Here is a 12,975-nt window from a genome sequence, read left to right as displayed (position 1 = left end):
CTTATCGATATCATATAAAAGAAGGAGATTAGAGACTGGCGGCATTATCCGAACTAAATGTGCGCAATATTTTTTATACTGTATTTAATAAACATGTGCAACTAACAATAAAATAATTAAACGCACTTTGTTGTGAAGTATTAAAATTTGGGGATCGTGTCGTAGAGGTTTTTTTTAAAAAAAAATTGAAGGAAAAATTTATGGGGATTTTTTTTATGGATACAGTTATACGAATGCAGTATAATGCATTGAATATAAAACTGTCTAAAATAATCAGAGTTTTGTCATTTTACTTTTAGATGAAATTAATTTGAAAAAGTTGAGTTTTTTAACGAAGCAGAGAGAGATTGAGGAGATAATCGAGTCTCCCAACCAGAAAATTTTCTTTTATGTGTGTTTAAAACGCACAAGCGCCTATTATAAGATTCGTTTTTTCTGTCTGTCTGTCCACAAATTAATCCGGCTGGAATTTCGGTTAGAATTTACTGAAATTAGGTAATCGTTTCAACCGGACCATTAACAGAGGCACAAGGAAGCCAAGAGACTCCGTTGCTCAGTCAGTAGAGACGAAGCCCTTTGGTCGCGAAGACTTGGATTCGATTCTCGTCAGTGACGTGAGGAACCTTTATGTAGTCTCTTTCGACTAAAGGTGAGTTAGCCGGTCTCATACGGAGGTAGAGGGTTTTTTCACTCGGAAACTTGGGGTTTTCGTCCCCCAGAACAGACAAAACATCCCCGTGAACACATATGGATTACAGTCATGAGTACGTCCTAGCCATACGGCGTTCCCGAGCTCGGATAGAATTGGGGGTGGGGTGGAGAAAGCAATGATGAACTGTAAAAATCCCACCAGGAATACTTTGTGGGCAATGCCTACAAAGTCGCCTACGGTCGGAAACGCGGGAAAGGGAAAAATCAATCAAGGAGGCCAAATGTGGCTCATTTATATATCGCAACAGCGTTTTTCTGCCTCTAGGATTTTAGAATATACAGAAGATTGGATCCAAATGGTTCAATTTTGGTTTTAATCAGATTGAGACTAAGGTCACGTTCGTTACACTTAATATTAAAAATTAAGTATCATCTCGATGGGATTTAATGAAATGTGATTTAGGACTTCGGTTATAATTTATTGAGTCATTTCGAATTTGGTTTCAATCGGACCATTTAGATCGGAAAATGAAGATAAAGACGATCGTATGTGTTTAGAGCACATAAGATTAAAAGACGGCGAAGCTCAACAAAATGCATTATGACTTTAGAGATATTCTTAGGAGTTTTTCAAATGTGTTACCACTCAAAGATAGAATTAACAGGTTTATTTATATATATATATAATAAAGTATACTATTGTATTTCATACAACCTTCATGCTTCTGGATTCTAATCTAAGAAGAATGGCCATCAGTTCAAAATAACATAGTTAACAAGAACAAGGCACTTGATATATGCACTGCCCAGTTAAAATGTTATGACCATCGTTCTAATAGTTCTTCGTACAATGTTCAAAGGCTTTATAGAGTCTGCGGAGTAGGGGAAATTTTAGTATGGAGGATGGGGGGGGGGATACCAAATGTACTGTTTCGTCAGGATTGCTTCTCGTAGATCTACAAGTCTTCTGGGTAATTCAAACTCCGAATCTCTCGATCCACGTCATCCTAGCGATGTTCTAGAGGATTACTTCGAATGAGATGGCCATGGTAATACATGGAAGTCACTGGTAACTTGCTACTGAGTATTATCCTGCTGGCGAAAACACACTGATAGTGTGGTCTGCGGAATCAAGGCTTCAAGAAATTCTCAGGTAAACATTCCCATATCGTGCCATCTGCTGCCTCCTGCCTGTTTCTTCTGAGCCATGTAGGATTCCTCTCTCTCTCTCTCTCTCTCTCTCTCTCTTCCGTTTTGCCTAATCCATCACCTATGTCCACACGGCATAGCTGAAAGCGAGATTGATCTGAAATGGTAACTGTTCCAATGATGTCTTTCAGATGCAAATTGTAGATGTGGTCGTCAATGAATAGGTTGATTATCCTGACTGAGCGCCTATTTCTGAGGCCTGTAGGGAGGACAATAGGATTTAGGAAACATCGCATTCGTTCCCCTGATTAAATTCAATGATCAGCTGTTCCACAGTTTATCGTCTATGGACTTACACAAGACGGCACAACCTGGGTTTAACACGAACACCGACGAGGCGTGGACGGCAATCATTGGCCTGGCGAGTTCTGTTCTGACCACTATCTTTCCACTCCTGGAATATCATGGAGTGCTTCGTGAACATTCTACAATTTTGATAGTTTTCTGAAAATTGCCATGCTTTAACTAGTACCTTACAATTATCCCTATTCAGAAGTACGTCTGTTCAGGTCCCATGCTCATGTAGATCAGCAACTTCTAATGAACTTAGCCAAGGAGGAAAAAATTTGAAATCTAAAGTTTTAAATGTAATATTAGACTGAGAATTTTGAAATTTTTTCTAAAAACTTAATAAATAAAAGCCTTTAGGTTTTGCTTTACTAATTATATTATATATAATTAATTCCTTATATATTAACGAAATGAGGTAATAATAATTTGATTATACAAAATGCATTTATATATAATTAAACACATTATTGAAATATTAATTATATTTTAATCAAAATACTATGAAGCTTATATTTTTAATTCGTTCTGAGCACTTCTATCCTGTCCTATTTCTTTCTGTGTTGAATTAATGAAATAATCTATTGGAGAATCACTACAGAAGAGTATTTATTCAGTGATCGAATAAGTGGTGTATAAATAATACACAAATATATTATTGCTTTATACTAATAAAATTAATAAAAGTAATAATATACTTTGCATGATATTTGCATTCGTAATGTTTAGACATAGAGAATGTTAATACATCAGAAATGACGATAGAATCAGTCATGTATTCTAGGGCCAATTACAATCTCTTCTTTTTCGTCATTTCAGGAACCGCTTCACGGCAATATGGAATATATTTTCTTGATAGTTCAAACATTGGTTATGAGATTGTTGTGTCTGTCCAAACATGAGTACTGAGTCAGTCTGTACGTATGGAAGGAGAAAAAATGCGAACATTGTCAAGTTCCTTTGTAATGTTTTTATTTTTAATGTGATCCTGCCATGAAGCCATCTGCTCAGACCTGTAATTTTTCTCAGAACTCTCACATCTGTGGTCTGCGTCCCTTTAACCACATCACTAGTAGAGCACCTTTTCATTGGTGTTATATCCATTAAAAATTGGACAATACATTAATGGGCTAATGCACGCTTTACAGATGAGAGTCGTTTTAGTGTTTCCTTATTTTAGACAATTATTCTGAAATATATCAGGTGTTAATACATCAGAATTACAAGAAAAAAAAAAACAGATTCTGGGAGGAAAAATCTTGCTAATATCATCTGAGACTGAATAACTCAGCGTTGGTTGGTTGGTTGAAAATAATGTTTCTCCCATCCTTGATGGATTTAGAACCGAGTTCTTCCAACTAAGAGATATTTGTCGTCCTTCCTTTGCGTCACAGAGGTTTCTCTTTGGTTTTGTGGTACAGCATCTTTCGACTCTTTTTTTAGGAAACCTCTTCAAATCCAATATACCGATGACCTCCGACAACAGCATCGTACAAATGTTGAAGACAAAATTGTTTCATCCTTTCCTCTGTTTCATTGGCCTTCAGTATTCTCACGTAGATCTTTTCATGAAACTTAAAGAGAGAAAAAAGAAATCCCGATTATTCAACCGGATCCCTCGGATGGAGATTACCCATACGGAAGGACACCAGCACAGAACAGTCAGTGCATCGTTTCCTCCCCCTCCTAACGAGCAAATATCTGCCGCACTCGTGTCCCCATTTCACATCCTCAGGATCCAGTTGCTCTGTCTCATTTTTCGCCCACCCACCAGGCTGTTCCTTGCGCCCATCCCATCACTACGCCCTTGATGAGCTTTCTGTGTGATGGATGCTCCAGGTTTCAACTACGCAACACCCTGCGTAGGAATAATGGTGTGCTTCCTCCAATTCCTCCTCGCATTCATTACTCTCTACAGCAGTGTGCCGCTCAGTTAAAATCCAACGCATTCATCGCTCATCTCTCATCCTAACATACTTACGTGACACCAACTCTCGAGAAAATGAAACCCTAATCCTAATTTGTTACATCAGAATCTTCTTTATTCGATTGAATTCTTCTTTAATCCGTTCTTTGACATTTTATCGATGGATTAAAATAGGATTAAAATTTCGGCATACTCAGTAAACATTTCTGCAGATAACTCGAAGAATGCTTTTCATGATCCTTTTGATTTTATTGCGACTTCAGAAGTCGTTCGAGAGAATGAATCAACAATTATTACTGTTGCAACAACTGGTTAATAGTTTGAATAATTTTACATTAAATAATGCCACAATCTGATTTGTTTAATAGTTGCGATCTGGAACCAGGCTGTAGTTTTTCTTCTGCTCTTTTCCTTCCATATATGAATTTACTACTTCCATTGAATGAAAATACAAAAAGTCCTGATCACGGTATAGTGGCCATTCTGTTTTTCTCACATAACAAATTTAGCCCTAGACAAAAACATCAAATGTTATGAATGATACATCTCAACTGCAAAGTTATCAACGTGAATGTATTATTGATAACTTTGCGATGCGTTTTTATCAGTTAAAATCATTGCAATAATTCAACATAGGATATTAGACAGTAACACAAACCCAAAGTTTAAACTGTGTTTAAAAGCGTCATGTTTGAACTATTGTGGGCCTCCAGCGATGGGTCTCGATACTCCATGGAATGTCTCATTAATAATAGTTTTAATATCTTTATTGATATATAAATATTAATAGTTCTTATAGAGAACTGTAAATTTTCAATTTATAGTTCTCTATAAATTGCAAGATTTTCCTTATCAATTGGTAATTTTATCACGTCTGGAATATATATATAAGTTCCGGGTTGTTTCCTTCTTAGTGATTGTTTATGTGAATTAATTCGGTGATAGTGACCTTCCTTTTGCTAAATATTTCTAGTTAATCAGCAGTTAGGATTAAACTAGAGTTTTTGACGTAACTGTGTAGTGGTATAAATGTTTAGATTAGATATCATTGCGGCATGTTTTAAAAGTTTCGCATCTTTTCATTCCAAGAAAAGTTGTGTTTTCTTAGTATTATATGCACTGATTGAAACTAGCAATTTGATAGTTTGCAGATTACACATACGTTGATATAGCTGACCTTATGACCATTTCACCTTAGAGATCAATGTTTTTAGAAAGCTTCTAGGCAGATTAAACGGCAGCTTCTAGGCATGTAGAAGCTGCCGTTTAATCTATATGCAGCACCTTGCCAAAAGTTTGTGGATACTTCCAATACTCAAACATTGGTAAACGGATGTGACTACACCCGTTCATGGAAATTTGTGCGTATACAAAACAGATCAGTGATTCTAAATAAATAACTACACTGAAAAAAAAATAAATAAAAATAAATAATAATAATAAACAACTTCGGTCAGGGAATGATAGTTGGATACCCAACTTTTCGGGGGAAGTCCATACGTGTTATTATGAAGCATTCAAGCATTAGAAAGTCCGTAGTTCACAATATACAGAAAAGGAGGGAAAAATACAGAGGCGACAACGATATTAAATATTCTTCAATGGGGTGAGGGCAATCTGGTCACCTTCAGTGCTATCAAAGCATGTCTTGTCTTATTTCTCACACAAGATCTTGCTTTATTTGATCACCTTTTGATACTTTCCTAATTGACAAAAAAGATCAGATTTCGCTTCTTTGGTTGGGCTGATATTTTCTCTTACTCCTTCCTGGTACAGGCACATCACATCATAGCCACGGTTTCCTTATTGTCCAAAAATCTTGGTCCTTTTCAACTCAAGACGTTACTTTGCACTTGTCCAGTAGTGAATTCTGTGCTATTTCCAAACTGTTGATTCATGACACTAAACATCGAAGAAACACTCAGCAACAAGGGATGCCCAATTCCCCAGCTATCTAATCTTAGCCATTGCGAATATTCAAATGTCGAAATTAAAAAATTAGCTGGTTTTTTGTCAGAACGCAGGCATTTTGTCAGAAAGCAGGCATTTGTCAGAACGGCCTGGGAAGGCCGTTCTGACAAATGCCTGCTTTCCTGTTCTTAAAGATAAGAAAAGATGTGACACGTTATCGCTTCGTCCATATTGCTTAAAACAAGGTGATTTTCCGATAAAATTTAACTCAACAAATTTACAATAAAATTCTTATATAACACTGCAAAAAGCGGCAATTAGCGCATATTGCTTATGAAGAAATAAAGATACAGAGTAGGTAAAAGATTCAAAGCCCTCTGTTTAAAATAAATTTCGCGAAAAGTTTATTTTTATTTATTCGTGTCAGAAGCAACATAGTTCAAGTACGCATAAATTTACAAAAAAAAAAAAAAAAAAAACTGATTATATGTTGGAATTAAAAAAAAAAGAAAGAAAAATAACATAATTTAGATCATAAATACACTAAGTAAAGGTACACTCAAAGGTCCATGAGATTTTTTCTGCGCAGATTTGGCCAGATCACAAGCGTTAGGTGTCGCATTAATCAAATCATCCATTGAACAACTAAAGAGACATAACCTACAGTTCAAGAGGTGAGCAGTAGTTTGCTTTTCCCCACATTCACATAGGGATGATTCACATGAGAATCCCCACTTTTTTTTTTACATTATCCTTGGATCTTCCAATGCTGCATCGCAGCCTATTTAAAGCTTTCCAGATAGTCCAGTTTTCTGTGGCCTGGTGGAAGACTTTCGGATGGTACAACCCAATCTGCAAGGTGATTGTTGCTTGTCTTCCATGAGGCTAATCTTGATTTTTGGAGTGGTTCAGTAAGACTTTCGGTTGTATGGCGAAAGCTTTTCCTGGGTTTTAACCGTTGACGGGCAGGTTTATATTCAAACAGAGGATGGTCTGTAGACACAGATGCCTTCAGCCTCTCATTTCTAGCTAGCATCTCGCATTTGATATCTAGAGGTGCTATGCCAGCTAAACAATAGATTTTTTCACGAGGTTTCGGTCTCATACAACCAGTAATCAGTCTACATGTCTCATTTAAGACATCATCCACCTGCTTAGCGTCGCAGGATCTATACCATACAGGGCACGCGTATTCTGCAGTCGAGTAACATAGAGCCAAGGCAGCGGTCCTTATTATTTGAGCTTGTGTTCCCCAGATAGTGCCGGATAGTTTCCGGAGAATACTAGTCCTCTATAGTAATGGCTAAGTTCAATCAGCGCTTCAGAGAGCTTTTGTTCTACACTCTCAAAATGATCCGCCTGAGTGAAAATTTAATAATGTCAGAAGAAGTGTGAACACGTGGACGTGATGATAATGATATTTTCCCAATATCTTCATTGGATGCCTATTTATTTATTTTTTTTGAGCTGATGAATAAGATATTATAAATAATTATCGTTATTTCTACCCCAGACGGGAAGATAAGAGGTTAGTTGTGTGTGTGTGTGAGAGAGAGAGAGAGAGAGACGGTTGCTCCGAAAGCGGTAGAATAACAAATCGCATAATTAATAAGTGAGCTCTTATATTTCTAAATTTTAGCTAATATAATATAATATAATATATATATAAAATATATATATAAAATATATAAAAAGAATTTTAATTGAGAAAAGAACGTATATTTTACAGAAAATTATACAGTTCTGAATTGAATTCGTTTCTTTTATATCTTACGCATATTAATATTTTATTGGTGTACTAACAATTTTAATAAAATAGCAAAGAAAATTTGATATACTTAAAATCTTTTGGATTAAAATGGGATAAATTTAAGATAGATTAGAATTTAATTAAAATTACATCAAAATATTGAGAGATTAAATGAAGTTAACAAATGTCGTGTGAAATAGATCGTGTATTTAAAGGCATAGCAAGTCAGAAATCTTATATAACTGGACAAAACAAATGCATGATGAAATCGGTACGCTGACCAAATACCAACCCAAACGTGATATTTAGATGTATTTAGAAGCGGAAATTCAGGAAAGACAACTTATCGCCATTATGTAGATAGCTATATTCGGGTGGTGTTATATACGAGTTCTTTTGTATCACATTTAATTAACATGGACGAAATAATAAAAGAATAAAACGCACTTTGATGTGAAATATCAACATTTGAGGAGCTGGAGCTGCATGTTGCGGAGGCGTACTGAAATATTTTATTTCTTAATTACAAAAAAAAAAAAAAAAAAATTATTCCAAAATTCAATTAGTCTTTTTTTTTGGGGGGGGGGAGGCCTGGCCTAACAACACCGATGTTATCCTTGCCTTATCTCCTAATCGACAATGAAAATAAATTCTCTCACGACTTTTCTCAAAACTCTGGCTGAAGAAAATCGCTAAATACTGATAATTTTCTTTAGCCAATCATTTTTTAAGAAGAAACCGCAAGCAGAGTATACAAAATTTCAAAACTGTTGGAAATTTTCGAAAACTTAAGGACTGATTCGGAATGCAGAAGATGTAAATCTGAATGAGTGGTTTAAAATATGACGCATGTTTAACAGGTTTCCCGTAATGAATGGGGAAGATTATTTTGAATACATTACTTCACGCATTGCAATGTCTGGCATGGTTATACAGTGGTGAAGTTTGGAATACAACAGTAGAGTAACAGACAAACTTAAATTCATCAATAAAAGATATTGGGGACTTTTTTTTTTAAACGAAAAAGTTTTTTTGCTATATGTAAGGATTTGTTTTAGGTAAGTTTTGCAATTTTTAATGTCGATATTCAAGTTATTTCTCGACTTTGATAGATTTCATCGGAATTTTGAACCCTTCGAAAAATATGATCAAAGATTTTAATACGGAGCAAAAAAAAAAAAAAGACCATTTCGAAGTTGATATTGCAAAACGTGCTTTTGCTGGATGGAATTTAATATTTTGTATTTGCATATAAATTAGAATATGCTAACGTGATGTTAACATTGGTTTCAGCAGGATTATTTTTATTGGAAAACCTTGAAATAATTTGGTAAAATATTCGATCTGATACTAATAATTCTGCCACTGACCTGGATGGAAGTATTTAGGATCTCTATTAAAATTTGCCAGGTTATTTTAGTTTTGATTACAATTTAATTTGATTACAAATTACTCGTTACGCTAGCATTTGTAGGAATATACTAGTGAATGACCAGAGAAGCTGAAAACGCAGTTACGAATGGTGGAAAACCGACTATGAATGGATATTTTAATTATATCTTTACTAAATATCTATTCATAGTCGGTTTTCCACCATTTCATTCACTAGTGTCATAGTGTATAGCTGCCCTCTTCCTATTTCCAACAGATGCCAGAGTAACGTGGGAGAGGAGGTTCTGTACTTTTATTAATGCTCTTCTACATATACATCAATGATCATCTCTCACTGATAATAATTACTATTCTTTAGCCTTCCATATAATATCTGGAGTGTGCACAAACATTCCAAGATTTTTCATAATCAATGTTTCAAGCCCTAATCTCCTTATCATTCTTCTACTTTGAAATGCACAAACTAATGAACTTCGATGCAACTAAAACACAGTCCTTCCTTATTTTTCTCGCAAGATTTCACTTCTATTACAGTAATTTAGTAGGCAGCTAATTAGTAGTCTACTAGTAAATAGGCCTGTATGCCAGACTTTATCAAGTGATCTGGATAAAAACTGTTTTCTCCAGGAAACTCTATAATGACGGTCAATAATAAATCTAACTGTGCCGGGGAAAAAAAAAGGCATGAGCTGTTTTTTTTTTTTGGTATTAGTAGCAGTGGGAGGCAATTTGCCACGGTTATCTAAGTAGGAATTGCAGGATACGAATTGTAGGAAATCATCTTTATCTTTAAAAGTAAGGTTACTATCGAACTATATAGATATGAGAGAGAGGTTGAGCTATGGAAGAGCAGACGTTTTCCCCCATAGGGAATGTAATAGAAGGTTGGACTGCTTTTTGAGCAGGATATGTTTTCTGCATTTTTATATATTAGTTTCACTCAAGGCGGGGTTCGGAAACTATAACAAAAAATTTTAAACCTTTTAATTTTTAACAACAAATGTTACACCTTTTTTGATTTGAGACTCTCGGAATATACCGATTTGTTACATTGGGCTATGGAACATTTGTTCAAGAACTTCTCGGATATCTAGTTAAAGATTTTGAATGGATATTCCCGCTTCGACTGAATACTAGAAATGATTATAGCTAGAATGAAGGCTATAATCATTTCTAGTATTCAATCGAAGCGGGTATATGGATCAAGAGAACGGAAACGCTAATGAGGCCATGGAAAGGAGCATTGGAAATTACAGACGTCATGCTCTGGTCATTTCATGGAATCGGAAGGCCAAACACACAAACTAAACTGCGTTGAATGGAGGGCATTCCATCGGAAAGGAAATTGAAAGTGGTTATCTCAGTTACCAAAAAGTCATTGATCTCTACAATATATGTAGAAGGAAAAGTGATTTAAAAAATGGCTGGTTAGAAGATAGACAATTTCTGATACTGAATTGCCACAGAATATGGTTGGCAGTAGCCAGCGTATTAATTTCAAACTAACAGGCTGTGGATTCGAATAGAACCGTGGCATGGATGTACTTGAAAGTCTTTAGGTAGAAGATGAAGTTCATTGTCCGGTGTGAGAGAAATGGTACATCACATTTTAGAGGTCTAAATTTTTTTTTTTATTAATGGGTTTTCGGATTATCTAATTCACAACCACAGTATTAAATAAACGAAAAGTTTCTAGCTTTTCGCTAATGGGTTACACACACACACACACACACACACACACACACACACACACACACACACACACACACACACACACACACACACACACACACACACACACACACACACACAATCTACCTCGATATTTCTTCCAGTCTGATCAATGCTTTGGTGAAGGGAAGCCAGTTTGAGTTGTGTAAAGATTGATCCATTATTCGAACATTTGACTACAGAGCTTCATAGATAAATAACTAAAGACATTGAAATAGTTATGCAGAATCTGAAAAACGATAAACACAGCAAATAAAGGCTACAAGATTTGGCAAAGAAATTTTGACTCGAAGCAGATCAAACAGAGAGGATTCTAAGATGGTGTTCTTTGACATTGCATGACAGATGTGATGAATGCGTAATTGCGAGATGCAGGACATGTTAAAGTGTAATTCGGACAGTTAAGGTGTCCAGTAGTTGTTGAGGTTCCATTCAAAATGACGAATTATTTACAGGACTGAAAGTGGTACATCTTTTACGTTGATATTAACAACATAAATTATGTACAACATAAACCGCATATTAGACATGGTTATGGAGAAGAAAAAAGCGAAAGACTCACGAATGTCAGCTACTCAGAGCGAACTCAGTCTTCTCTTCATGAATAGCACGACAATTGTAATCATGACTTTTTTTTCCTCTAAACAAACGATTGGCTAATAAAATTTTTTAAATTAAATTTTATATTCATGAATAAAATGCACTCAGCAGCACTGAGAAAGCATTTTACGACCCCAGAAAAATGTAAAAAATAATAAAACTGAAGATTGTTAAGCATTTTTTTTACTTCGTTTTATTAGCGAAAGAAATAAGTTTCAAAAATATTTGATAATCCTGAAATGGGCAGAAAAGTCTTGACAAAGATTATCTCGTGATCAGTCAACAGTTACACTCATCACATTCAGTGGAAATTATCATTTAATTATATTATATCAAATTGTACTTATCCATAATTATTACTTAGCCTTACTAACAACAAATATTTTCAATTTGAAACTTCACCAGTTCAGTGAAACCCCCCCCCCTTAAATCATAATTCTCATCAACGATCAAATGTGTTACCAAATGACAACAAATACTTTCACTTTTAATTGCCATTCATTTGAAACAGTACACTACAATATAATCCTAGGAGGAAAGAATTTTGATAAGTTGAACTGCATTTAGGTTTTGAACTTACCGTACGTGGGTGTTGCGATAAAAATCAAACCCAAATATACATACACTTTCGGAAGTCCATTGGCGCTTAATGCCATGTTTAAAAGTCGCCTCGTGTTCTGTAACCGCGAAAAAATTCTGAATTTATTTTCCTCTTCACTGCGACTGAATGTTATCGTATCAAACAGAAGGACTTCCTTGAATCTTACAGCTTCTTTTGCAACATCCTATTAAAAAGGAAGTGTAGTATTTCTTCTGATAACCTTTGTTAGTTCTTTGGAAGTCTATCTAAACACAGAAGCTCTTTTAGTGCGTGTATGTAAAGATCTGTCAAAAAGTTCGCAGAATAATGATCTGATTTTTTTTTTTTTTTAGTGGAACATTTCACAATGCTTAAGAAGAAATCACGTGACAAAGAAATTTGATTTTGTGATTTGATTGAACTTTTCTATATGCTGTTTATGTAAAATTTGTGTACAAATGAAATAAAATTTTGAAATAAGTAAAGAAATCATTATCGGAATACAGAAATAATGAATAATAATAAAAATAAAAAAAAATAGAATGATGTTACTTGGCTCGAGCGAAAGCACGGATTAATATATTGAACTGTGCTTTCTGATTCGGGAAGGTCTTTGATTCAAATTGTCCGTACTGAATTTCTTCAAGAAGAATTCTATTTACTTTTTTGTATATACAAAAAACAAACATACACGTGTGTGTGTGTGTGTGTGTGTGTGTGTGTGTGTGTGTGTGTGTGTGTGTGTGTGTGTGTGTGTGTGTGTGTGTGTGTGTGTGTGTGTGTTAATACGTTTCTTGAACACTTGGAGGTTGTATGCATCAGAGAAAGCAGTATGGATAGAACGATTCTAAAGGACAGAAGTATGTGGAATGAAGAAAAGAATGAGAAGTTGGTTCGGAGAATCTAGAACCAAATGGATGTTCACCTACAGCTACT

At 35.1% G+C, this 12,975-nt stretch overlaps 1 protein-coding gene across 1 annotated transcript in view; it reads right to left on the bottom strand.

Moving 5' to 3' along the window:
- The window catches only part of LOC150107686 (complement C2-like), a 65,269-nt gene extending 53,068 nt beyond the window's left edge, over window positions 1-12,201 (bottom strand). Inside the window, exon 1 of the mRNA XM_090391465.1 lies at window positions 12,040-12,201. Within this exon, the coding sequence (XP_090247591.1) occupies window positions 12,040-12,115 (76 nt within the window). The 5' untranslated portion in view covers window positions 12,116-12,201. The remainder of the gene's footprint in view (window positions 1-12,039) is intronic.
- Between the last annotated feature and the right edge of the window lie 774 nt (window positions 12,202-12,975).

This window comes from Typopeltis vanoorti, chromosome 4 (assembly GCF_054136105.1).
Source record: "Typopeltis vanoorti isolate ZY-2024b chromosome 4, IOZ_Tvanoo_1.0, whole genome shotgun sequence".
Taxonomy (NCBI): Eukaryota; Metazoa; Arthropoda; class Arachnida; order Uropygi; family Thelyphonidae; genus Typopeltis; species Typopeltis vanoorti.
The sequence above is the reverse complement of the archived record's forward strand: the minus strand, read 5'-3'. Positions and strand labels throughout refer to the sequence as shown.